We start from the raw sequence: 27,868 nt of genomic DNA, 5'->3' as shown, positions 1-27,868 counted from the left end.
GTTGAAAATGTAACCCTACTGGTGTTGGGATGTGACAACAAAATATTTTTTATCTTGTATACTGCGGCTGTGTGTGACGTTTAAAGGAAAATAATAGTCCTCTCGATGGAAGGGCTTTTTGCTTTGCTTTGATATGACATGAAAAATCCTCCTTGTTGACTGCTTCCTTTCATGCGACTGACTCCGCTCAGCTTTGCTTGTGCATTGCAGACGCGTCCGCCGCTATGCAGGTGCGAGCGCTGAAGGATTACTGCAACAACTACGACCTCACCAGCCTCAACATCAAAGCGGGAGACATTATTACGGTACCAAAACATCCAGCGCAAACCACTCTTACCAAACGCAAACCACCCTGTATTTCCCTTCAAGTATGTACTTCAGAATCAATCAAAATCACCACCCTAACCATGAACCATCTCATTCTCAAAAGTAATTTAAATATATCAAATCATCAATTAACGTATAAAACGGAGTCACTATTGACATATGTGGTCTTTAAATAAGAGTTGGTGGTCTGCTGACAGGTTTTAGAGCAGCACTCGGATGGACGATGGAAGGGATGCATTCATGACAACCGCACGGGAAATGACCGCGTGGGCTATTTCCCGTCCAACATGGTGGAAGTCATCAAGAGGGCAGGTGACCACTCACACCACAGCTATGTGTGTCTGCCAATGTGTGTGTGTGTGTGTGTGTGTGTGTGTGTGTGTGTGTGTGTGTGTGTGTGTGTGTGTGTGTGTGTGTGTGTGTGTGTGTGTGTGTGTGTGTGTGTGTGTGTGTGTGTGTGTGTGTGTGTGTGTGTGTGTGTGTGTGTGTGTGTGTGTGTGTGTGTGCTCAGCAGCCTCTTTACGTAGCTTTAGCCAATCATTAGTAAGAAACAGCTACAAGCGTCATCGGCCATTTGAATATGTGAATCATAGAACCCCCCCCCCCCCCAAAAAAAAGAACTCAATTCAACCCGTCTTAACCCCCCCGCCTTCCATGAATATTTCTCCAATTGTTCCATCCAACCTCATGATTCCAACCGTAGACTGTAGATTAGCTATGGACAATTTATAACCAAAAGTGATGCGAATCTCCCTTTGACCGGTGGGAGTAAGATTTACTCATATTACCACCCCATTAACTCATTCACTGCCAGATGATGTGAAAAATGCGTGCACTCCAGTGCCAGGGTTTTTGTCATTTTCACTCAAATTCCAGGACCCACAGAATATTGAGTTTTAGGACTACATAAACATTCAATGCTGAGTTTGAAACCTTAGACTCCCTTCTTTCAACAGAAAAAAATAGTTAATTCCTAAATTATATGGGTCTGGAGTTGTCTGAGCTTGAAATGGGGGCGCATATGCTGTCCCCTGGTGGGAGCGAAAAACATTGCCAAAGGTCTGACCAGCGCTTTTTCAATGCAGCGTAAGAAACCTTAGACTTTCTTCTTTCATCAGAAAAAAAATATTTATTTCGTGCTTGCTCGGTTGTAGTTACCTACATTGAAAGAGAGGACGGCTGTACAAAAGCTAAATTCTGCCCTCTTGTGGGAGGGAAAAACATTGCTAGAGGTCTGACCGAAGCTTTACACGCAACCCCCCGTAAGAAAAAAACAAAACCCGAACAAATTCAGGAATGGTGCTCCACGTCATTCTTTTCAATTCCCGAATAAATTCGGAAATGGCAGTGAATGTGTTAAAGGCCAACCGACGTCTCCGGACAAGTTGTGTCCATCATTTGTAAAATGGCTTCAAATGACTTCTACTGGGCGTATTTGAATAAGATTCCACCGCATATAGCTATATTTTACGTTTTAAGACTCGCGCTGAATATTCAGGAAGTCTTGTTTTTGAGTTGGTGACGAGTGCGTACATGACGTCAGAAAAGGACCGCCTCCTGACTGTAAAAAAGACGCATTGTAGCGTCTTTCCATCACGTCAATATATTTTACTGTACTGTTTTTTTGAAAACCTTGTGTTACACCCAAAAGCCGCCAGCAGAGGGAGTCCAAGCTCCATGGAAGGAATTTATCAGCCTGTGGAACCGGGCTGATTCATTCCTCACAGCTCGGTGGCCATTTTCTTGCCTCTTTTTGGGTGAGACATTCCCCCGCCCGTTTGCCTCAAAATGACACGGAATAAATTCTTTAATCGGTTGCAAACATGTATGCTTTCCTCTTCAGAACTATTTGAATCATATTCATAACTGGATGTGTAACAAGAAAGCATATTATCCGAATCTGAAGCCATTGTTTTGATTCTCCAGCAATGCAAGATGTGTTGGCGTGAGGTCACGAACTGGGGCTGGGACTTTCTGAAAATGCCCAATTCGCAGCTCAATTTCTTTGCAGATTTTGGACACTAAGTCATTTTTATTGGTGTTTTGCATTTGACTAAAAACATCATACTGCGTGTTTTGGGTATTTTAGATGCTATAAAACGTTTTTCTGATGTCAGTTAAAAAACAAAAAAGTGACGTCGGTTGCCCTTTAAGGATTACTTGGATCATATATGCTATATTTTGACCAAATCTATTCATGCTGTCCAGATATAATCGTACAGTCAATGGAAGGATCCCGCAAACTCAACAGAGGCCTAAAATCACAAAGCAACCTTGAATGACCTCCCAGAAATCTCTTGTTCAAAACTTTGCTTTGAAACTCACCGTTATTCATATTTTATTTGGGGTGTGTGTTAAGATTTCCTATTTTTTTCTCCCTCTTAGTGTTCATGCCGTTTTTATTCAAATATCAGTAGGTTGAAGTTTTGTACGTGATACCCATGCTGGTTTTGTTAGCCTATCTACTTCCCATTATGAGTTAGTTTTTTTTTTTTTTTTTTGTTTTTTTTTTTTTTTTTTTTTTTTTTTTTGGGGGGGGGGGGGGGGCTAACGTTAGCATACTGTGCTTTTCCTGTTTTCTCAACATTTTACACAAAAATAGCCAGTTAAAAAAGGAACAGATTGAATCGTTGATGCTGTCTTTTTCTTTTGCGGTCAAGACTGAAACGGATTCATGGCATTTGCAATCATTTCAATGGATCATGATGATTCGGAATACAAATATTGAGAGAGCCCCAAGTAATGCTTTGTGTTGAAGGCCTTTGTTCTGCATGCTTGTGCTGCTTGTTCACATGTTACTTTTGTCATGGAAAAGTTTCTATCTCCATTGAGGTACGCTCCGCCGTTTTAAAAAGTGCCGACCATTTTCAAATATCCTTATTTTTGAAAGAAAACCACAATTGACATTCACAATGTTTGATCCCCATTTCTAATGACAAACGCATATTGGATGTGTATCCCCATTTGGGGAATTTCAGAATCAGAAAACCTTTATTTGTCCCACAATGGGGAAATTTTTTCTAGAGGTTTTTTTTTCTTCTCCAAAATGCTTTTAGAATAAGAATCAAAATTTAGCCTCGCAAATAGCTGTGGTCCACTGTATAAAGGATACCAACATATCAAAAACAGCACATAATTGAAAATAATGGCACTATAGCATTACTTTTACACATAAGTAGGACCTGGACACATAACAGCGAATAGGAAATTTTTTTGGAACAAATACAGAATCGCAAGATCTATGTATCCATCTATATATCTATTTATCTATGCATCTATTTATTTATTTATGTATTAAAAAAAAAATATATATATATATATATATATACACCCAGAATCACAAGATGTATTTACTTATTTATGTATTATGTATTACTACTTTATTTATTTATTTATCTATTCATCTTTTATGTATCTATTTATTTATTAAATAATATATATATATATTAAATATATAGACACAGAATCACTAGATTTACTTACTTATTTATTGGTTTTTAATTTATATATACATCTATTTATTTATTAGTTTACATTCATTTGTTTTTGCATCTTTTTATTTATGTATTTAGTGTGATGCATTTATTTATGTATCCATTCATCTATTTATGTATTTATCATCTATTTATTTGTTTATTACAGAATATATATATATATATATATATATATATATATATTTTATATATATATATATATATATATATATATATATATATATATATATATATATATATATATATATATATATATATATATAATTTTTGTTATTGTTTTTTTATTTATGCATTTATCTATTTATGTATTTGGTGTGATGAATTTATTTATTTATTTATCCATTTATTTATTTGTAAATTAACAAACATGAAATCTGTGAATCAATATGAAAGAAAATATAAGCACTGATGTTTCACAAGAAATATCCATATTGATAACTTGTTATTGACAATTGCGAAAAAGCACAATTGCAATCGATATACTTTTGTGACATTTTAACTGCACAGAAAGTGAGCCTCAACCCCGTTTAACCCTTTCATGTGACAATAATGATAACCTGTAACCTAATGACATGATAAGTCATCCACTATTGTGATGTTGCTGCGTGTGTGTCCTTGAAAGGGGGAATAATATGTCTTATAAAGTTACGCAACATGGAGATAGAATGCTTTTTCTTTCTTGCTAAAGTGCTATTCTTCTTTGTTTTGACCTTCTATGAGTATATTTGGATGTTTATTTCTCCTCTGTTCTCTTCTGACGAATTCTTACTTTATCTTATTTTTTTAAGTGAACTGATGAGTTGTCGTGTTGTGTTGTTGTTGCCATTTTTTTGCATCTCTTTTTTTGCACCTCCCTCCTCATCCTCATCGTCCTCCTGACCTCGAGCGCAGGCCCGTCCCCCTCCCAGCAGTGCCACACCCTGCTACTGCGCAGGCCCAACCCCTGTCCCGTCGGCTCGCCCAACGGACACCCGTACCCCCCTTCCAAAGTTCTCCCCCTGCACCTGCCCTCCCCTCCCGCCCCTCATCCCAACGCCCAACCCCTCCCTCGCTTCTCCTCGTTCGGGTACGTGCCTCTTCCCATCTCTCCGCCTTCTCTCTCCACTCCTCCTCCTCCGCCTCCGCCTCCTCTTCTCTCTACTCCTCCTCCTCCTCCTCTCTCCACTTCTCAGGAGCAGCAAAGTCAGACAGGTACATACAGTAGTACTCTTCATAGTAGCCTTTTAAGATTTATTCCCAGTCAATAAAGAATTTTTGGTGCGGTTATTATTCCTCGTATTTGCGCAAGCTTGTAGCACCCGGCAGCTTTATCGGCAAGCTTATAGATATCAAGTGTCATGACGTTGGCGATCCACGCTTTCATGCACCGTGATAATATGAAAAGCTATCCTGAAAGGGTTCATAAAATTCCACCTGAGTGTACCGTTATTATTGGGCATAATATTTTGGTGACAAAAAAAAAAAAACTGCGCTTTATTTTGTAGCATCAGTCGCACTGCCCCAATGGTGTGGAATCGTTTTAAAACCCAAAAGGAATAGTCAAGATGGCGCCGCGAGAGTGGCTGCCTTTCCAGCAGCTCCTGTATTTTGTTTTTCTATTTCTTTCTTTCCTTTCCTCTTCCTTGCATAACTTTGCTGCTGTGAAATGTAAATTTGTCCACTGCGAGACGAATAAAGGTACAGCCAATCCAATCCCAACCCAAAATTTGCATGAAAAGTGGCCAATGGCCCTAAATGGCCAGACTTTGGATACCGTTGATTTCATCAGATGTCGTTAAAAAAACGTACTGCACCAGGAAATGACTTAACCGGTTTTGTTTGTTTGTTTTTATTTCGTTTGCTGCCCTCCCCCCCAAAAAAACATGTTTCGGTGTGATGCTGTGCCAAAAATGTTGTTGCGATGGAACAGGATTAACTCATTCACTGCCAGACGTGCAAAAAATGTGTCCACTTCAGTACTAGGGTTGTTGTCATTGTCACTTGAATTTCAGGATCCACAGAATTTTGAGTTTTAGGACTACATAAACATTCAATGCAGTGAAAGAAATCTTAGACTCTCTTCTTTCATCAGAAAAAAAGTTAATTCCTAAATAAAAAAAATGTAAGTAGTTTAATTGGTAAATAGGTAAATGAATAAATATGTAAATAAATCCATAACTAAATACAGACATAAATAAATGCATAAATAAATGCATAAATAAATAAACAAATACATAAATATATAAATACATGCATAAATGAATAATAACAATAATTAAATATATAAATCCATAACTACATACATACATAAATTAATGTATAAATAAATAAATACATGCATAAATGAATAAATAAATAAATCCATAACTAAATACATACATAAATAAATGCATGGATGGATGAATGAATAAACAAATAAACAAACTAATAAATACATAAAAAATACTAAATAACTAAATAGCTAAATAACTAACTAACTAAATAAATAAATAACTACATAAAAATACCAAATAACTAAATAGCTAAATAAATAAATAAATAATACCAAATAACTAAATAGCTAAATAAATAAATAAATAAATGAACGGTATAGTATAGTATAGTATAGTATAGTATAGTATAGTATAGTATAGTATAGTATAGTATAGTATAGTAATTGTGTGACTTCAGTTCAAGAAGACCATGAGCAAAAAGCTGCTGATAATTTATACCGTTTCTAAATGCAGGCTATTCCAATGGGATCACATGTCCTGTTTTTGCACTTGTATAATAGAAAAGGAAGTGAGCAGAAATGCGTTTGGTCATAAGTGTGTCTGTGTGTGTCCTTTTACGTGTGATGACAGGATCTCGAACTACCGAGTTGAGTCCTCAGGGTTCTCCCACTTTGGGCCAGCAGAGCAGCACGAGTGAGGACATCTGGGTGCTGCGCAAACCACTCACAGGTAAACGCGCGTGTGCGCGTGCGTGCGTGCGTGTGTGCGTGCGTGTGTGTGTGTGTGTGTGTGTTTTGGTCAATTAAAGTACATACACTACAAACACATGCACAAACACACACACAAAAAGCTCAACTCTTTACTATGCTATGCTAAATCTTCACAATGTTAGCGTAGTATAAAAACCGAGCTAATGCTAGCTAGCCCTTCAAACAATGACATTGAACGTCTGCAGGTTTTTTTCAAATTATTATTTTTATTTATTCATTTTAATTCTCAGTATTCTCATTTTGGAATGTAATTAAAGGAGGAAATTATTTCACTTCCGGGTTGAGTGAACGCCGGCGTGTGTGGCTGCCGCTGCTCACCCGCAGAAAAAAATCATCCTGTGACTGTAAAGTGTCCTTGAGAGTTTTGAAAGGCGCTTATAAATCGAATGTATTATTATTATTATTATTATTATTATTATTATTATTATTATGGACATAATTTATTAAAATGTGTATACTGTATTGTCGTACCACATTTTACTCTCAGTGATGTTTGTTTTTTCCTGAAGTGGAGTTACTTTTGCCACCTTTGGTCTTCCAGGTAGTGAACGCAGCGGCAGCGTGGGCAGTCTCGGAAGCGCCCGTTCGTCAAGCAGCCTGCAGGGTTCGGGGAATACGCATGTGTTAACCACGCCGGCGCCCAGTCCTCACCCGGCACCCACGCCGGGTGTCAACACGCACGGCCTGAATGCTCCGGGTCTCAATGCGCAAGCCGAGGGGGTCAAGGTACAACATGCTTTTTTTGTGACTTGTGGTTGTTTTGTGTGTGTGTGCGTGTGTGTGTGTGTGTGTGTGTGTGTGTGTGTGTGTGTGTGTGCATTGTACATGAGTGTTCATATGTCCCGTGTCTTCTTTTAGCTCCTGGCCACAGTCCTGTCCCAGTCGGTAAAAGCCAAGGAGCATCTCTTGGAGCAGTCGCAGTCCATTGAGCAATCCACCAGTAAGAGCCGAAACAATACGCAAACGCAGCATGTATGGTACGCTTTGACTTGAATGTGTTTTCTCTTTACTTTTTTTTTCTTCCTCACCTTCACTTCAAGGCTCTTCTGCTTCCACTGTGCACGAGCAGCGGCCATTTGAGCGCAAGGCCGAAGAGGACGATGGGAAAGTGAGTTTTTGTTTTTTTTTTTTTTTGGGGGGGGGGGTTGTTTTCTCGCTGCTCACGCCAAGACGTCTTGCCGTGTTCGAGAATCAAAACAATGGCTTTAGATTCGGAGAAGATGCTTTCTTCTACAACAAACGACGAGTGGGGGGGGGGGGGGGGCAATGGGAACCCCGACAATGGCGAGAAGCAACTCGCACACGGTGGTGCAGAAACGGAACAATTCCAAAAGGATTACGGGATGGAGGGTGGACCGAGCAACGAAGACAAAGTCCAGGGTAATACAAAGTACAAATACAAGTTGACAGCGTCCCTTTTTCGTACCCGCTGTCCTGAAGAAGGAAGCGGGTAGGTGTGGCCCCGCCCCCAGCTGTCAATCCGAACGTGACAATATCGAACAAGTAGGATGTTTATTTGCCGGAGCAGCATTGCACGACATGAGGATACAAAATAACCGTTTCGTAACAAATGCGTACGACAATTTTCTCCAGCATGACAGCACAGCAATCGGGGGGAGGGAGAGGTGTCCACCGACGCCGTGGCAGAGCGGGTGGATCGCCGCGATGCAAACGCCGCGTCGGCCTCACGGGGGCCGCCGCCTCGGCGTCGTCCTCTTCTGGCTTCTTCCGTTAGCAGGGAGAGCCATTTTTGGACAACTGTTTTTTTTTTTGACAGCTCGCATGCGTGCGAAGCCGTGCGCATTTGGGTCAGCAGAAAGCGTCAGCGCCGACACAGTAATAAAGATCGATAATACGAAATATAAAATGATTAAAATGACACTAAAAGTTATAAGATTTATAAATGAACTGTCAGCATTTTGGTATATAATAGTATTCAATCGAAAACAGTGGCTCAAAAACAACAGATTGACATCGTATACTATCCTATCGTATAGGACACGGGTCAGGAACTTTTTTGACATAGAGAGTCATAAAAGTAAAATATTTAGAAATGTTTTTCAGTGAGAGCCACACACGCGAGTATGCGCACACACACACACACACATATGTGCGCGCACGCAAACACACACGCACGCGTGGCCACTTTTCAACAAAATGTCAGAATGTATTCTTTAAAATAACTTTGTGATAGTACTCACTGTTAACATGAATGGTTTACCGTTCCTCATGAGTGGTAAAAATCCAGCCAAACGATCGGAATGAATCAAGGGGGGCGGGACTTTTTGAATATCCCCAGCTTCGAGGTCATTAGTGGCAGTTTTGGGCAACTTTAGGTCATTTTTCTTGGTGTTTTGCGTTTGACTAAAAATATCACCCTGCGTGTTTTGTGTATTTTAGCTGCTACAAAACGTTTTTCTGATGTCAGTTGCAAAACAATAAATGGTGTCGGTTGTCCTTTAAGGAGGCATTGCGGTCTCTGATTTTACTCGCGAATGCTCATGACTCCTCGGATTCCCGCTGTCACCATGGAGACAGGCAAAATGACAGGCACGTGGAGGAACCGGTGGGTTTGTTGGGTGTCTTTTCTCACAGCATTTCAAACCTCATACTGTTGCACAAATTACATGCTGGCCGGACCGCGTGAGCTTCTACAAGCTTGTGTTTGCACCACATTCTCCTCATTGGAGGGATTCACACTGCATTCACGCTCTGCGGCACTGATAAACATTTGCGAATCACTACAGTGACATATCAGGGTCACCGGCAGCAAATAGTTCGAGATAGATAGAGTCCCTCCCACCGCAAAAAAATAATAATAATTTCCTTTATTAAGAGTTTAAACTGTATATCATAAAATATAACCCCTAACAAACACTGAATCGTTCGAAACTTAAAATTTCAGTTTGTATATAGGTAGGACGTCTGTGCTTATCAATTTATTTATTTGTTTGTTTGTTTATTTGTTTATTTGTTTGTTTGTTTATTTGTTTGTTTGACTGATTCTTTATTATGAATTTATTTATTGTGGCTGTTTGTTTATGTATGTATGTATTTATTTATTTATTAACTGTTTTTTTTATTTCTGTATTTGTTTGGTTGTCCAATTACTTTATTTGCCTGTTTATTTGTTTTGGGTGAATTTATTTGTCGATGAGAAGGTTTCTTCAGCCGTCATCTGTACAAATTTGAAGGTTTCGGACGTTTCGCCTCCTATCCAAGAGGCTTCGTCAGCGAACTAAAGTCTGACTGGTCGTATCGGCCCTATTTATATATCCCTAATGTCCAGCCATGGCGGCGCCGGACACAGCGATGATAGGTCCCTACTCTCAGGTTGCGGGGAGCAGAGGACCACTCCATGGCGTGGCCTCTCCCGGGTATATTCTAAAATACATCTGTTTGTCTATATGTTTTTCTTTCTCTAACTTTTGGAGACAGTCTATCATTTCTTTCTTGTATCTATTGGAAGGGTCCCTTTTTAGTTGCTCATAAGTGTTAGAATCACTGATTAACCTATTTATTTTGTCTTCATAATTCAATGTGTTGAGAAGCACTGTGCATCTGCCCTTGTCTGCTGGCAAAATAGTAATATTTTTGTCTTTTTGTAGAGTAGTTAACGCCTTTCTCTCTTCTAATGTTATGTTGGACGGAGGAAGTTTGGCACTGCTGAGAAGAGCTGATATTTTAATGCGTAGATCATCTGCCTCTGCATACGAAAGTTTGTTATTTTTAATAGCCGATTCAGTAGCTGTGATGTAATCTATTATAGGTATTGTTTTAGGAGTCACTGAGAAATTTAAACCTTTGGTTAGTACCGCCTCGATCTAATCATTAGTACCGGTCGATCTAATCGATGGACCACTCCTGTACGACTGAGAGCTTACACAGACGTGAATTTATTTGGTTATTTATTTATTTACTTGCTTACCTATTTATTTTCTTGTTTATTTCTGTATTTCTGTATTTATTTATTTATTTGTTGTGGATCTATTTATCTGGTTATGTTTTATTTACTTGCTTACCTGTTTATTTATCTGTTTATTTGTGTATTTATGTATTATTTATGTATTTATTGTGGATCTATTTATTTGGTTATTTATTTACTTGTTTATCTATTTGTTTCCCTGTTTATTTATTTATTTATTTATTTTTATTTATTTATTATGTGTTTATTTAAGTATTTGTTTGGTTATCTATTTATTTAGTTATTTATTTATGTATTTGCCTGTTTATTTATTGTGGATATATTTATTTGGTTGTTTATTTATTTACTTGCTTACTGTTTATTTATGTATTTGTTTGGTTGTCTGTTTATTTATTTATTTTTATTCGCCTGTTTATTTATTTGGCTGTTTATTTATCGTGGATGTATTTATTTTGTAATTTATTTATTCATATACTTCCTTACCTATTTGTTTCTTTATTTACCTATTTATGTATGTTTTATTTACTGTGTGTTTATTTACTGATTTGTTTGGTTGTCTATTTTATTTATTTATTTATTTATTTATTTAATTACAAGGATGTCATTCCTGACAGTTTAAGACAAGCGCGCGGTCAGTTCTAATATGTGCCCTATGCTTGATCAAGACGGTGCATTTAAAGGACAACCGACGTCTCCGGACAAGTTGTGTCCATCATTTGTAAAATGGCTTCAAATGACTTCTACTGAGCGTATTTTACAAATATTCCACCGCATATAGCTATATTTTACGTTTTAAGACTCGCGCTGAATATTCCGGAAGTCTTGTTTTTGAGTTGGTGACGAGTCTGTGACGTCACTGAAGGAACGCCCCTGACCAAAAAAAAGGACACTTTGTAGCAGTCCTTCCATCACGTCAATATATTTTGATGTGCTTGTTTGGTCTGAAAACGTCATGTTGCACCAAAAAGAGCCAGAAGAGGGCGACCAAGCTCCATATAAGGAATTTATCAGCCTGTGGAAACGGGCTGATTATTTCCTCCCAGGGAGCTTGGTCGCCATTTTCTGACTCGTTTCTGGGACGCTACATTGCAGTCCAGATGCCTCAAAATGACACGGAAGGACTTCTTTAAGGGATTACAAACATGTATGCTTTCCTCTTCAGAACTATTCGAATCATATTCATAACTGGATGTGTAACAAGAAAGCATATTCTCCGAATCTGAAGTCATTGTTTTGATTCTCCAGCAATGCAAGACGTCTTGGCGTGACGTCACGAACTGTGGGCGGGACTTTCTGAAAATACCCAATTCGCAGCTCAATTTTTTTGCAGATTTTGGACACTTTAAGTCATTTTTATTGGTGTTTTGCATTTTAATAAAAATATCATACTGCGTGTTTTGGGTATTTTAGATGCTATCAAACATTTTTCTGATGTCAGTTAAGAAACAAAAAAGTGATGTTGGTTGTCCTTTAAGTGCCTTGGCGACGATTGTTCATCATGCAGGGAAAAAGCAAATGTGTTTTCTTTTTACTATATTCAGCCAATTCGCCCAAGTGTTCATTTATATTCGACTCCCCCAATCGAGCAGGGAACGCTAAATGAAGGAGTTATCTTGGACTGAGCCGCAGACCTCATTCGAGGCGTGTGCCAAAAGCTATTTGAAGGGTCGGTTCACCCTCATTACAAAAAAAGCAGTGAGAGCAATCTTGACATGCAAACTTTTTTTCCTTTTCTCTGCTAAATATATCCGCCCCAAATGATAGAACGTTTAATTATTTTCTTCCACCGCACTATGACAATAAAGCTGACTTTGACTTTGACTTTGACTTCATGCAAAAAAAAAAAAACGAGCGTTAGTTTGGCTGACATTTTTGCATCCTCACTTATACAAGGTGTGATTTGGGAGTGATGTGACATTGAAATTGTTGTTTTTTTTTCCTCTGGACATTCTGTTTTTTTTTTAAATTGCACTCTATTTGTCCGGGGGGGGGCATGAAATGATCTGCTAGAGGATTGAAGATTATTGTCCGTCCCCCGTCGAAATTCATGGCGCAGGTCAGCACAGCACATTTGCCAACCACAAACTTGTTTCAGCACTCAAACACTACTTGCTTTTTTTTTTAAATTATGTTCTTTTCTTTGGGGTTGTTTTTGTATTTGCAACACAGCTTTTGCCGGTGTGATGGCAAAAGCTTCACCCTGCTGTTAACTGACTCCTATAGATTTGAAGATTCGTGCTATCACAAGGTTGCCTCTTATATCTTGTGATCTGTCCTGAAGTTTGATAGTCCTCAGTCCTTACGTGAATGAAAATAACAAATTGTAATATTGAGATTTAGGACAACATAAACATTCAATGCAGTCACAAAACTCTGACTCTTTTTTTTGCATCAGAAAAAAGAGTTAATACAGAAATTATATGGGTCTGGAGTTATCTGAGCTTGAAATTGGGGTGGCTGTAAAAAAGGCAAATACTGCCCCCTCGTGGGAGGCAAAAACATTCTGACCAGCGCTTTATCGGCACCCCCGCAATAAAACCAAAACCCGAACAAATTCGGGAATGGTGCTTCATGTCATGCTTTTCAATTCCAGAATAAATTTGGGAATGGCAATGAATTAGTTAAATATGCCTTCAAAATTAGATACACTGCAAATACTAAGTGCATGACAAATACTGTACCTCTCATCATCGGCGCATATTATGCAGGACTTCTGATACTCTTTTTTAAATGTAGCCTTCTTTTTCTTGAAAGCTATCGACTCCTTTTCCGTCTACTGGCGTTGCCAAACTAATTTTGCTAGCTCCTGTGTTTCATTTTAGCGGTAAACTATCACGTGATCGAGAAGTATACCTGCATCAAGACTGACTGACATACTATAGACCAGGGGTCGGGAACCTTTTTGATTAAAAGAGCCATAAAAGTAAAATATTTAGAAATGTTTTTCAGTGAGAGGCACACACACGGGAGCACACGCACGCACGCACACACACACACACATGCAAATATGCACGCAAACACTCATGCGCGCGCGGCCACTTTTCAACAAAATGTCAGAATGTATTTAAAATAACTTTGCGATACTTTACTCACTTTACTAGACCTTTACTCACGTGAACATGAATGGTTTTCCGTTCCTCGTGATTGGTAAAAATCCAGCCAAATGATCGGAATGAAATTCAACTTGCCGGTCCAGAGGCGAAGTTACTGCTAGCTAGCCTGCACACGGCTCATTAGCTTCCACACTTGCTATCTGCAATATACTTCTCGCAGAAGTATATTGATGCTAACGTTAATTAACATGGGGCTTGTTAAAATGTCACTGACATTCGACTGTTTCATCGATGGTGTTGTTTCATTGCAAATTAGAATCAGAACCTTTTCTCTCCACAAAGGCGAATCCTCCAGTGCATTCAAGCTGAAGTGTACTCGTCTCGGTCATTTAAAGGACCGTTTACCTGTTTCAACATGACAGCCATTATCATCCAATCAAAATTGCGCTTTCCGCCAAATGCAGCCCCAACAGGAAATTAACAGCAAAAAAGCAAGAATACAGTGGGGCCTTGGCTTACGAACTTAATTGGTTCCCAGACAGAGTGTGTAAGGGGGAAAGTAGGTAACCCAAAAATTAATTTCCCATAGGAAACCATTAAAATGAGAATAATCCGTTACCAGGTCCCCATAAAACATAATTTTCTACTTTCTAATTTTCTAAGACTTAAAACTAAACAAAATATACCTTAATTTATGTATAATAAATATGCTATAGTATTATGATAAACTGTAGAGAAATAAACTGTACTGTACTGTACAATAAAGTCATTTTATTTACCTTTGTGATGGTCGTTAATGGCTTGATGGAATGGAGTGTCCAGCTACCTCAGCATTAAGCACTTGATGAGGAACGTAACCTTCTTCTTTCACCATCTTGAGGAATGATCCCTTGTAGGTGCTTTCTCTGTGATAATTGTATCTAGTTCTTCATCAATTTTGATCTGTTTAGCTGGGTTGATAGCTTTTTGCATCAAGTGTACAGATGGCTTGTGCGGGTTATTTGTGGAGCCTGATTGATGAGATATTTTAACCTTCCAGTCTACAATGTGCTTTTGAACTATCAAAGTTGAAATGGGTCCAAATTTCACTGTTTTCTATCCATTTTCTCACCATTTTACCTGTTTTTTTTTCACTTTTGTTTTAAGCTCTGTCCTCTCCCTTTCGTGTGTGTGTTTCTCTTTAATGTTTAACCCCCCTCCCCCACTGCTGGGTTCTTGACCAATCACGTGGCTTTAACTGAAGACGCCATTTTGTTTTTTGGAGAACGGCCTCACTCTCTGTAACCCGATCCCCCACTGCTGCGTTCTTGACCAATCACGTGGCTTTAACCAAAGACTGGGGGCGGGGAATAGAGGACAAAAACAGTGGCCACCATTTTTTTGTTAGGAGAACGGGCTCGTTCGCGAACGACACATCAGTCAATGTGGCAGCTCTGTGTGTATCCCGAAAAATAGTTTGTATGCCAAGGTATAATTTTCATAAATGTAACGTTCGTAAACAGAAAAGTTCGTAAGACAAGGGGTTCGTAAACCGAGGTTTCATTGTATGTATTTAGTTTTATCGCCGAGCCATATGCAATCATCAAAAGAGCCATATACATGGCTCGCGAGCCATAGGTTCCCGACCCCTGCTCTCGACGGACATAACAGATAATCCGTTAATCTCTCAAAATAAAACATCCGTCAGATTCCAAAATAAATAAATCTGAAGTTATGTAAGTTATTTGTTCTTTCTGTACGGCCCGGTACCGAAGACCCACGGTCTTGCAATTGAACCTTCCATCCAGCATGTTGTCTTCTGTCTTCTAGAAGCAGGCAGTGGTGACATGGCTGGGCGAGTTTCAGCTCCAGTTCTACACCACCCACTTCCTTACGGCGGGGTATGATCTCGACACCGTTAGCCGCATGACTCCTGAGGTAAGGTCAAGACTCCTGACCCACTTCATGCCCCGCCCCTTTTTTGGATGTCGGTCAAGATTTCGCTCGCCATCCACACCCTCACTGACTCATATAACGTCATCATGACCCTCGTGGTCTCATTCACCTGATAAAGCACCCTCCCTTGAGTGCGAAGACTCACCCTGGACCAGTCGCTTCCTGTGGTCTATCCGCTCCATTTACAAATCCGTGTTTACAAATCCTCAAATGGCCGCTCAGACGTTTTCCCTGAATGTGTCCCTGCATGTGACTGTGCCTGTGCATTAAAGCTGACACAGCGGTATGATGTAAAACCCTGAAGCAGGGGCCACTCACCAAAGATTATCAAGACTTAATGTTCCTTGAGCTAAATGGACCCTATGCACTAATCTCGACCGGATATGTCAAATGCTTCACATTTCAAAATGGTGAAAAGGTTGCGGTAATTAAAGGTTTGTTTGTTTACGTCAAAGGACATGACGGCGATCGGTGTGATGAAGCCCGGACATCGGAAGAAGTTAATGTCAGAGATCAGCAAACTATCCTCGGCGGACTGGCTGCCAGAGCACAAGCCCGTAAGCATCACAAATGAACAGGATATGTAGATTTTGGCAGCAGCTGATTCACACACTGAATATTCAGACAGTTATAAAACAATGCAAAGACTGACTTTGAACTGTGCCTTCTGGTTTTTCTAGGGCAATTTGGCAGATTTCCTTTCTCACTTGAGTCTAAGTCAGTACTACCAAGTCCTGGTGCAAAATGGTTATGAAAACATCGACTTTATCTCAGACATCAGCCTGGAGGATCTGCAGGAGATCGGTATTTCCAAACTTGGTAAGGTCATTTTGGAAGTCCTTTTGGATTTATGATCAGAAATTTTAAATTAGGATGGCATGCAACTTCGATCCTTTGGTCATGGACTGACCTCTTAACCTCGGCCTCTGGATACCGGTTGAGGGAATCTAGTTTGTTGGAATCCATGGTCACTTTCCTTGCTATTTGGAGATGTAAGAAATGTATCGGTTTTTTGTACACACACTCCTTCTGCTTATCTTCACTCAGGCCACCAGAAGAAGCTCATGTTAGGAGTAAAGAGACTGAAGGACTTACAGAGAGGAAGTCTTGGTCCGGAGGTTCAGCAAAGTCCCTCCACCCCTCCATCAAGCTCAGGTGGCGGTAGAATTTCGGAGCCCAGCACGGAGGCGAGGGTACAGCGAGAATGTGGTGTGAGCCCGTTGGCGAAACCACGCCCGAGTGTCTCTCATTCCCCAAATCCACCGCATATGTCGACGCGAACGCCTCCGCAAACCCCCACGCACGTTCGAAACCAGCAGGCCTCCCCTCGGGCTCGGCCCAGACCTTCCACCCAGCAGACGGCGGTGGCAAATTCCGCCGTGCCGACAGTCCGGCTTCCGAGCGAGGAAGAAGAGGAGCGACGGAGAACTCACAGCCTGATCGGCCCCGAAACGGACTCGCGCTACGCCACCGTATGCCGAAGCAGTTCCGCACGTAGCCCAGCCAACGACATCACCGTTAACCGCAGCCAGTCGTCGGTCACACTCCGTCCTCGCCGGAAAGGTCGGCCCCCAACGCCTCCGAAGCGGTCCTGCTCTTCCATCAGCGGGGCCGATGGGGAGACCGAAGGACAAGGGGAAGGCTTCCTCGGTCTGCCGACGTTTCGAGAAAGACGAGCCAGCGACTGCGGCAGCCTGGGGTCGGCTTTGAGAGATCAGGAGTCCGCCAGGCTGGGGAGGTCAGAGGGGGCTTCTGGGAGTGTGCGCAGCCTTGCCGCCATGCTGGAGACGTCCATTGTGAGCGGAGCCACAACCCTGCCAAGGAATCTGGGAAGCAGCGCCAACTCTGCGCAGGTGTTTGTGTTTTCAGTCCCGACATTGTCTTTGTCACGTATTGAACCAGGTTTCCATCAAAGACGAAGGTTTCCTTCAGTTCCCCAACGTACAGTTTGGTAGAAACGGATCAAGAACCCACCAAGTTGTCCACTCCTTTTCGACTCCGCTCTTAAAATGTCTTAACGATCATGTCTTTTCCAGGTGAGCCCCCCAACACTCCGTCGCCAGGCCGGCTCAGGCGGTCTTGGATCGGACGATGACGACGTCTTGAATCGACACAGGACCATCAGTCGACCAGAGGTCAACCAGGAGGAGGTCCCCGTGCAACCGGCCCAGCAACGTCCAGAACCGCGACCCCGTTCCACCGTTGTCTCCTCCAGCACAGAGATCTCAGACAGTTCTGCGACCCTCCGGAGGAAACCTCGCCCTCCTTCAACGGACCCCGTATCGCCTGTGTCTCCTACAGTCGTGACCATGACAACCGGCTCTGATACCTTACGCAGGAAGCAGCGAACGGCTGAACAAACAGAATCCGTCGTCCTAATAAGCAATAAACAATCAGACTCGTCCAAAAGTCCGGTCGATTCATGCCGGCAGCAAAACGGTGGCGTCGTCCTGAGGCGGAGACCTGTGTCGGAAACGTCTGACAAGATGGAGAAGACGAGGGAGAGCTGTGAGTGGATGGAGGCCAGAAAGTCCTTGAAGCCGCCGGTCTCGCCCAAACCTTCCTCGGTGGGGGTGAGGAAAACGCAACCCGACCCTCCAACCCCGACTCGACGGGTCCCCATACCTGGTCCTGAGAGTTCTGACACTGCACAGAGTCCCGGTAAGACTTCGACGTGAAGATTTTAATATTCTGGATGTGCTTCTTCGACAGTGCGGTATTTTGAGAAAACGCTTTCTTGGCATCAGTGACCATTCGATATTGTCCTTCCACTGACGTTGGGGTTAAATGTTTTTCTTTGTATTCAGAATTGATCTTGGTTGCACTCCCTGGTGCTATGTACTATCTTTTTGACTGCTTTATCAGAATCAGAATAACTTTTATTTGTCGCACAATAGGGAAATTTGCAGTCCACAGCAGCAATTTCAAAGGGGGGTAGGGGGTGAAAGGATAGAAAACTTTATTGTCCATGTTATGTTTGTTGCAGCTTTGCTGCAGCTTCAGCTATTGTTATCGCGCTATATAAATCAATATGTATTGCATTGTGTTGTATTGTATTGTATTTTAAGAAAAATGGTGAAGTTATGGCTAATATAAGGGAAAAAATGTTCACTGGTCTTTCAAGGCATTACTGTGTATTTAAAAATATAGAATTAGTTATTTCGATATTTTCGGTACTATGTGGTCTATTATTATTATTATTATTATTATTATTATTATTATTGTTAAAATATATCAGACGTTAGCGTTCTGACCTCATAGTGAAAAAATGGACACTTGTAAATATGGGTTGATGCAATATATCAATATGCCTTTCTTGATACTTGCACTATGTACAGTTTTTATGATGAAACGGTTTTGCACATTTACATTTGATGAGTATACAGTTGACATTTTTATTTTGTTATGCTTAGAATATCTTGTTTTCTATCCTTTCACCCCCCCCCCCACCCCCATCCCCGTTCAAATTGCTGCTGTGGACTGCAAATTTCCCCATTGTGGGACATATAAAGGTTTTCTGATTCTGATTCTGACCCTGGCCCCAATACTCCAGTGTGAAGTTTTCATGGTCTCCCTGTGTGGGTTTTCTCCGGGTATTCCGGTTTCATGCCAAAAATATGCATGGAGGGTTAATCGAACACTAGAAATTGGTCCCTGGGTGACAGTGTGAGTTGTTTGCCTCTGTGTGGCCTGCAATTGGCTGGCAACCAGTTCAGGGTGTCAACTGCCTATTGCCAGAAAAGATGGCAGGTGGGTCTGGAGCTGATCAGCACCCCACCTACACTTGTGATGATAATGAGAAAATGTAGAAATTCAAAATTCTGTTTGTGACAGCCTCTTTATTATTTTTACGGCAGAGACAAAGCGTGTTCTTCCTCCTGTGTCACCCAAACCTCGCGGTCCTCCGACAGCACCCAAACCAGGCAAAGCTGCCGCCGCCTCGGCCGCCACCAGTCCGGCAGCCACCAGCCCCGCGGCCACCATTCCCTCCCCGGCTCCCAAACCCTCCCCGCCACCTTCAACCGCCCCTCTTCCGGCTCCCGACGTGCCCTCCGGCCCGTCCCTGTCACCGGGATTGCCTCTTACGTCGCCCTCGCCCGCCCAGAGCCCCTCCACGCCGTCTCCTCACCCCATCAAACCGCCGCGCTCCTCCATCGCCGGCCTCTCCATCGACCTGTGGGGAATGCAGGAGGAAGAGGAGCGGAGGAAGGAGAGGGAGCAGAACAAGCACAAAGATCAGAAGGAGGAACAAGAGAAGAAGTCGCTACAGAAGGAAGGGGAGGAAGCCGAGGGGGCGCAACATCGTCTGGAGGAGACCAGCGCCTCTTTGGCTGCAGCTTTACAGGTTGTCGAGCACAAAATCACAGATGACGATGCACAAAATGAGTGAGTATTTTGCCACGTGGGAAGGCAGAAACTATTTCATGTCTGTACCTGTTACATCACGAGCAACTAGGGTAGCACTTGTGTGGAAAGTGTTCTGAAATGGACGCTTATGAGGAAGCGGAGGGCAGTCGAGTGATGCATTCAGGTGCGCTCAGTATTTTTCGGTAGTAATCCGAGGCATAAAAAAAACATTTTTGGTCGAGAACCGAGGCGTTCCAAAAACCGAAGTCCGACTGTACATTTTTCAGTTATCTGTACCACAGTTATAGTTTATAGTATTTTGTTTTATATGCATACATATGTATCTTTTTTCAACTTACTCACTGCCATTCACAAATTTGTTTGGGAATTGCAAATATGACGTTGAGCGCCATTCCTGAATTTGTTTGGGTTTTGTTTTTTCTTGTTTGGGTGCCAATAAAGTGTCATGATCTGGTTGGCGACCAACAGGTGGCGCTGTCGGCCGCGCCTGCACCTGCACGGGTGCTGGTCGTTACAATCAGTGACACTTAAAAGGACACCTGGCACAACCATTCGTTGTCGGGTAATTGTTAAATGTCATTGTATGCTGTTGTATGCATTGTATGCATGTATGCATGCTGACTTTATTTTAATACAATTTGTCAAACACAACCTCCTGCTCCCTCCTGCCTGCTTTTTGGGATCCGCACCCGCCATCACCACCTCGCAAAACGTGACATAAAGCGCCTGCCATGGCCTCTAGCAATGTTTTCCCTTCCACAAGGGGGCAGCATTTCCCCTTTTTCCATGTTAGCACTTTGTTCCAGCTTCAGCTGTTGTATAAGTACTGAATAAACCAATATGTATATATTGTATTGCATTTTGTACAGCCGCGCCCATTTCAAGCTCATATAAATCCAGGCCCATACAATGTAGGAATTAACTCTTTCTTTTCTGATGACAGAAGAGCGTCTAAGGTTTTTTACGCTGCATTTAATGTTTATGTAGTCCTAAAATTCTATATTGTGTGGATCCTACAATTCGAGTGACAATGACAAAAACCCTGGCACTGGAGTGGACACATTTTTGTACATGCCTGGCAGTGAATGAGTTGAATTAGCGCAGCTGGTTTCTAATCCTCATCAGTGGTCTTTCTGTTTCTCTCTTTCTCTCTCCTCAGCAAAAAGACAACGGTGTCCATCCTAGATGACATCGGCAGCATGTTTGACGACTTGGCTGACCAACTGGATGCCATGCTCGACTGATTGAGTTGTAACCCCCCCCCCCCCACACCCCCCATATGTCCGCTCGCCGCTTTTTTTCCAGGTGGCGTCTTAAAAAATGGTTCCGCGCTTACATGGCCACCGATGCTTTGAGCTGACTGAGAAGAAGCACAATCATTCTCAAGTCCTTCAGACGAGAAGAAAATAAAAAGCACATGGACTGACTCACTAAAGAGGAAGGCGGGATAGACAGGAAGCTCACAATTGAGTGCTAACAAAAACTAAAAAAAAGCAACATGCAAAATAGACCATACGTGTCCCTGTTTCCCGACGATGCAGTTTTCCTAATTCTCAGTTTTCCTAAAAGAGAGAGAGAGAACGAGAGAGAGAGAGAGAGAGAGAGAGAGAGAGAGAGAGAGAGAGAGAGAGAGAGAGAGAGAGAGAGAGAGAGAGAGAGAGAGAGAGAGAGAGAGAGAGAGAGAGAGAGAGATGCATTTCTCTATTCACATCGTTGTTGTTGCTGTTGTTGTCGTCCAGTTAGGAGTGTGTGTGTGCGCGCGCGCGCGCGTGCGTGTGTGTGTGTGTGTGTGTGTGTGTGTGTGTGTGTGTGTGTGTGTGTGTGTGTGTGTGTGTGTGTGTGTGTGTGTGTGTGTGTGTGGTCCTATAATGAAATGTCAATGTCCGCCTTCCAATAATTCACACCCTACTTAGTCCGAACGATCGCAAGGATTTGTGCCCGCAATTCCGGCGGCCATTGAAACAACTGACTTGAAACTTTGTGACTCCTACCACTGAAAAACACACAAATTTATTCACATCCTATTTTATAATCTTGCTGGTTGTTTTTGGTGGCGTGATTGCTCAGAATCAAAATGACATACATGCATTATGCAACAACAGAAAAAACAAACAAACATGCAAGCACATCCCACTTGTCCCTCTGCAGTGAACGCTGTTTTTTTTCAAAGATAATCCTATATTTCAACGCTTTTCATGGTACATCCAATATAGTTGATGATAGACAGTATCTGCGTGTTTGAGCTGTTAGAGCTCCCCTATTGTCAGTTAGTCGTACTGCCTCTGCCCCACCTTCAACCCACTGTCAAGAATTTGTTTACTCTGCATCTCTGTGCCTTCTTGGTCGTGTTCTTTCATACTTTTCCTCTTGTTGTTTTCTGACTCTTTTTGTTTCATGGCCCCCTTATGAATCTCTCATTGTATATCCACGTTAGAAGACGCTTGTAGGCAATTGAGAAGTTTTTTTTTTTTTGCAAATCCGATATTCTTAATCACCTTTGCTGCCCCAAATGTCCTCAACTCCGAATTACCACGGGTGAAGTCCCCCAACAAAGAGTATTTTTAATTCCTTTTTGGGAAAAAAAGATTCCAAAATATATTTGAGAGACAGATATATGGGGGGAATGACAATATTAAATATGGATCGGCGGTGAGCTGATCAATCTGTACATTTATGGTTGAATGTGTTGTGAAGGCTGTTGTGCCGCAGTCAGGTCTCGAGGTTTTGATTTTTCTGCTGTGACGATGCATTCCTGTACAGATGTGAACAGAATAAATGTAAGGATTAAACTTGTGCACTGTGTGGGCTCTAATTTGCTTGTTTCTGCAGTTCTTATTATCAAGTGGAATAATAGCTCAGGTGAGAAAGACGTCGGAATAAGACCAATTCCTGTTTTGTAAGACATACATTCACTATGGCAGGTGTGCTAATCAAAATGGCAGCATTTATCAGTAATCGTGAAAATAGCTTTCAAGTTCGAAAATGTTTGAGAGCTTTGAAAGGCGTATATGAATGAAACGTCTTCTTCTTTTACTTTCGGGTTTTTCCTTCAAAGGGTCGCCACAGCAAATCAGTGTCCTCCATCTTTAGAGGATATTCTTATTACTACTATTATTATGCACGGACTCTTGCTTTTGAGTGACGTACAAGGAAATTTTTTTGCTCGTCTAATCTATTTTAAACTGAAGGTTCGAGTCGAAGGACAGTACTTCCGGTATTACATTTCGCTGTTTCTCTTTCCTTTTCCGCCCTGTCTTTTCGCTTTGCTGCAGCGATGGAAGGCCACGTTGAAATGGATTCGTTAATCTCTTTTCTTATTTGTTCACATCATGGCAAAAAAAATCCATATACTTCCTTGTTTTACTTTCAGAAGTTTTACCATTGCCGAATAAGAAAAGAAACGAACATAAGGTGAGGTTTTGTCTTCGATACTTCGACGCCATGTGGCGTCTTGCCATGTGCTCGATGAAGAGCAAATTCGGATTAAAATTGTTCAAATATTTTTTTAAACTTTAATGTGTTATATCGCTGTTATAAACTATGCGCTAAGTTTGCACGTTGTAGTTAAATTGAGCGTTTTAGGAAACTTGTCGAGCATGGAACTAAGAACTTTCTACATTCAATGTAACTGAATTTTAAAAATGACCCAGATCTAAATTTTGGTCAGAAAAAGTAACCACGGTAATCAAATTATTTTCACAGTGAGAGCAGATGAAGAGCCCACCACCGAACATGAGGAAACCTAGCAGAGTGAGTCCGCTTTTTGAAAGAGGGGCCCTCGTTTTACGACCAATGTTTACGCAATACCAACGTTTTCAAAACGGTAATTCTCAGCGTTTAAAACCAATTACAGGTTATAGATATAGTAATCCAATGTAATAACCTCAGACTGGAGGTAGCGTCGTAAATCGAGGCCCCCCTCGAATGCAAATGAGCCGGTGATGACAAATTTATTTCTGACACCTAATATGACAGCTGACCTACAGCTTGTGATTTTACCCTTTATCCTGAGGCTTCTTGAATATTCAAGAACATTTTAATCCCTTTTACGTTTCCGCTAATATTGTTTTAAATGTTTTTCTCAGTATACAACATGACGTCTCGGATTCGAAAAGGGTCGGCTCTAAATGAAGAATGCTTCCCTGGCTGGATGCGAGTCACGGTGAGGTTTTAAGGATCCGTTGTCAGTGGTTTCTTTTGCCGATGATGACAAATCAATTAACTTTTCTGACATCTACTATGACAGCTGTCCTACAGCTTGTGATTTTACCCTTTATCCTGAGGCTTCTTGAATATTCAAGAACATTTTAATCCCTTTTACGTTTCCGCTAATATTGTTTTAAATGTTTTTCTCAGTATACAACATGACGTCTCAGATTCGAAAAGGGTCGGCTCTAAATGAAGAATGCTTCCCTGGCCGGATGCGAGTCACGGTGAGGTTTTAAGGATCCGTTGTCAGTGGTTTCTTTTGCCGATGATGACAAATCAATTAACTTTTCTGACATCTACTATGACAGCTGTCCTACAGCTTGTGATTTTACCCTTTATCCTGAGGCTTCTTGAATATTCAAGAACATTTTAATCCCTTTTACGTTTCCGCTAATATTGTTTTAAATGTTTTTCTCAGTATACAACATGAAGTCTAGGATTCGAAAAGGGTCGGCTCTAAATGAAGAATGCTTCCCTGGCCGGATGCGAGTCATGGTGAGGTTTTAAGGATCCGCTGTCAGTGGTTTCTTTTCAAATCAATTAACTTTTCTGACATCTACTATGACAGCTGTCCTACAGTTTTTGTGATTCTGCTTTTTAGCCTGAGGCTCCGTTATCGTGGTTTTTTTATACATTTGAAAGTATTTTCGATAGCTTCATAAGTATTGTTTTTCTTCTACATAGTGACATGTCGCAAAGGTGAAGGTGGACCGGTCCAACTTGAGGACACATTTTAGCTGACAAGGATGTGAAAGTTGGTACGTTTATAATTAAACTACTTGTTTTGAGCCGGCGATGCAAATAAAATTAATTTTCTGACACCTACTATGAAAGCTGAACTTAATGATTCTAATATTTTGAACTGAGGCTTATAAATTTGGTGAAACCACACAATTGGCTCAAATAAAGGTGCTGAATTCTCTTTCCTCTCACCACAGGTGACAGCGTTCTCCACGTTTCAGACTTTGCCACTACTGCTGAATGGGCTGTCTGCAGGCCTGCTTGTCTGCAAAAGACCCACAATCTTCAATTCCCTAATAAATTCTGAAATGGCAGCAAATGATATAAGGGCCGTTATGAATTTAGGGAAACCATTTATTTCATCTCTGCATATTACATACAGAACACACAAGAAATTAATGAATACTAGTTTTCAAATCAAATAACTTAAACCACTCATTGTGGTTTACATATAATTTGAAATTTTGATTGGGACTTTAGCTAGCATTGTGGCACTTCACGTGCTCGTCTTTGCTTTTGAAATGATGTGGGGGGTCAGGTTTTTTTGTTTGTTTCATAATAGTGTTAAATGCGTTTAGAATATCAATAGAGTGAAGCAGGGCGCGCCTGCTTGTGTATTTGGTGAACTGTGTTCGACGCCCTCCTTTGAGACCAATTACAGTAAAGTCTCGTTATATCGATAGTACTGCTTATTACAATACTATTTCTATGAATGTAAGGAGAAAATTTACATGCTGCAGGATCGGATATATCGATATTTTTTCCGACTCCCAAGAATATCGAAAGAACGAGACTTTACTGTACTTGGAGGAATCAGAAAACCTTTATTCGTCCCACAATGGGAAAATTTACAGTCCACAGCAGCAATTTGAAAGGATAGAAAACGATATTCTAAGCATAGTAAAATAAACGTATCAACTGTATAGTGTAAATGTGCAAAAAAACTACACATAGTGCAAGTATCAAGAAAGGCATATTGATATATGTAGCTGTATTGCATTAACCCATATTTACAGTACAAGTGTCGTGTCCAGTTTTTTTTTCAACGTGTGATTATTGAGAATTGCGAAACCTCACAGCAGTTGGTAAGAACGAGCGGCGGTACCTCTCCTTGCAGCGTGGATCTAACAGTCACATGATTTTCTACTAAATAAGCCTTAAAACTACACAAAATACATATACATTATTTTATGTATAATAAATGTGCTATTGTGTTGTAATGAAAAATACATTTTATAATAAAGTCATTTTATTTACATTTGTGATGGTCGTTGATGGAATGGGGTGGGAGGATATTGGAGGGAGGGAATTGCTGTTTGGAAGGAGAGTCACATTCCATAAGGACAGTAATTTAAAGAAATAAACTAGTGTTTAATAAAGTTGTTTTATTTACCTTTGCGATCGTGATGCTGCAGCCATCTCCTCGCCCTCAGGTGACAACCCCTGAATTGCTTGCTTCTGCTTGTCCTCTTGAAGGCACATCAAATCCTCTGTGTTGAGGACCTCATTATTGGTCAGCAACAAGCTCCTCGATGTCATCTGCATCGTACGACGCTTAAAGTTCTCCAACTATCCGTTGCTAGCTTTAAAATCATCGATAAACAATCAACTTCCAGGTTGCCGCATGACGATATCTGAGTGAATTTGCCGTGCTTTCTCTGCAATAATCGCTTCATTCACGCTGTCGCCTGCAAGCTGCTTTCCTTATTCCAAATTAACACATTTTTCAACCTCTTCTTTTGCCCGAGACTGTTGCTTTGACCACATGGAAACACCTTTAGCAACACACGCACCTTTAATTGCTTCTTTGTTCTGATTTTTTTCGGATACGCCCAGAGCTGCCACAATGAGTGATGTGTCGTTCGCGACGAGCCCGTTCTCCTAAAAGTGGCAGCCGGCTTGTTTTGGTCCTCTATTCCCTGCTCCCAGTTGTCGGTTAAAGCCATGTGATTGGTCAAGAACGCAGCAGCGAGGGGAGGTGGTTTAAACATTAAAGAGACAGGCAGACGACAGTGACAAAATGGATAGAAAACCGTGAACTTTGGACTCGATTCAACTTTGATAGTTCAAAGGCAGAGTGTAGACTGCAAGGTTAAAATTCCCATCAATCAGGCTCCAGAAATAACCCGCACAAGCCTGTACACTGTACACTTGATGCAAAAAGCTATCAACCCAGCTAAACAAACACGATTGATGAGGAACTAGGTAAAATTATCACAGAGAAAGCATCTACAAGGGATCAGTCCTCAAGATGGTGAAAGAAGGCTGCGTTCCTCAAGTGTTTAATGCTGATTAAACTCCATTCTATCAAGCCATCAATATACAGTACATTTTATTTCTTTAATTTTAATACCATAGCAAATTTATTATACATAAAAGAAGGCATATTTTGTGTTGTTTTAAGGCTTAGAAAATGAGAAAAAGCAGAAAATTGTTTTACGGGGACCTGGGAATGGATTATTCTCATTTTAATGGTTTTCTATGGGAAATTATTTTTTGGGATACACACTTTTTGCCTTACATACTCTGGGAACCAATTAAGTTTGTAAGCCAAGGTATCACTATGCAATTTTGATTCTGAGCAATCACACCACCAAAAACAACGATCAGGATTATGTAGATGTAAAATATCTCATCATGAGTGTCGAAGGACTTGTCAATACCTGTGCTGAATAGTCAGTTTAAGATGAATGGCATTTTTTCACATTTGCTATTAGTATATATTTTGTACCTTTATTGTTATTATCTACCTTTTATTTTAGAGGTTATAACACAAAAGAACAACTAAAAACAACTAAATAAGTACATTAGGTGTCTCACTCTGGGCTCCACTGTGGTCTTCAATTCCTCAATG

General features: G+C 41.1%; 1 protein-coding gene, 1 long non-coding RNA gene and 1 other non-coding gene across 6 annotated transcripts in view; all 3 read left to right on the top strand.

Annotated features, from left to right (window-relative positions):
* LOC148892343 (caskin-1-like) overlaps positions 1 to 22,843 on the top strand; it is a 46,968-nt gene extending 24,125 nt beyond the window's left edge. The window contains exons 9-22 of one of the 3 annotated variants that reach the window (XM_089006538.1): positions 211 to 305; positions 525 to 639; positions 4,713 to 5,012; positions 6,644 to 6,742; positions 7,325 to 7,509; positions 7,642 to 7,723; positions 7,824 to 7,891; positions 15,574 to 15,678; positions 16,152 to 16,253; positions 16,377 to 16,515; positions 16,744 to 17,549; positions 17,733 to 18,357; positions 19,554 to 20,082; positions 21,224 to 22,843. In XM_089006538.1, the coding sequence (XP_088862664.1) occupies positions 211 to 305; positions 525 to 639; positions 4,713 to 5,012; positions 6,644 to 6,742; positions 7,325 to 7,509; positions 7,642 to 7,723; positions 7,824 to 7,891; positions 15,574 to 15,678; positions 16,152 to 16,253; positions 16,377 to 16,515; positions 16,744 to 17,549; positions 17,733 to 18,357; positions 19,554 to 20,082; positions 21,224 to 21,308 (3,335 nt within the window). In that variant the 3' untranslated portion in view covers positions 21,309 to 22,843. Of the gene's footprint in view, positions 1 to 210; positions 306 to 524; positions 640 to 4,712; positions 5,013 to 6,643; positions 6,743 to 7,324; positions 7,510 to 7,641; positions 7,724 to 7,823; positions 7,892 to 15,570; positions 15,679 to 16,151; positions 16,254 to 16,376; positions 16,516 to 16,743; positions 17,550 to 17,732; positions 18,358 to 19,553; positions 20,083 to 21,223 lie in introns of all 3 variants that reach the window. The other 2 variants (XM_089006536.1, XM_089006539.1) reach the window with 2 other exon arrangements.
* Positions 22,844 to 23,314: 471 nt separating this feature from the next.
* Positions 23,315 to 26,270, top strand: LOC148892341 (uncharacterized). 2 transcript variants are annotated; one of them, XR_016116241.1, is made up of 6 exons: positions 23,315 to 23,475; positions 23,767 to 23,814; positions 24,150 to 24,226; positions 24,692 to 24,768; positions 24,958 to 25,031; positions 25,212 to 26,270. It is a non-coding gene; the product is annotated as an uncharacterized LOC148892341 (long non-coding RNA). The 2 variants fall into 2 exon arrangements; XR_016116242.1 differs by lacking the exon at positions 24,692 to 24,768 and adding an exon at positions 24,421 to 24,497.
* On the top strand, positions 23,998 to 24,080 carry LOC148892342 (small nucleolar RNA SNORD60). The gene has a single exon (XR_016116343.1). It is a non-coding gene; the product is annotated as a small nucleolar RNA SNORD60 (small nucleolar RNA).
* Positions 26,271 to 27,868: the final 1,598 nt, after the last annotated feature.

Source organism: Hippocampus bargibanti, linkage group LG10, assembly GCF_051943395.1.
Source record: "Hippocampus bargibanti isolate YZ-2025 linkage group LG10, ASM5194339v1, whole genome shotgun sequence".
Taxonomy (NCBI): Eukaryota; Metazoa; Chordata; class Actinopteri; order Syngnathiformes; family Syngnathidae; genus Hippocampus; species Hippocampus bargibanti.
Note: the sequence above shows the minus strand (reverse complement) of the source record. Positions and strands in the feature narration are given on the sequence as shown.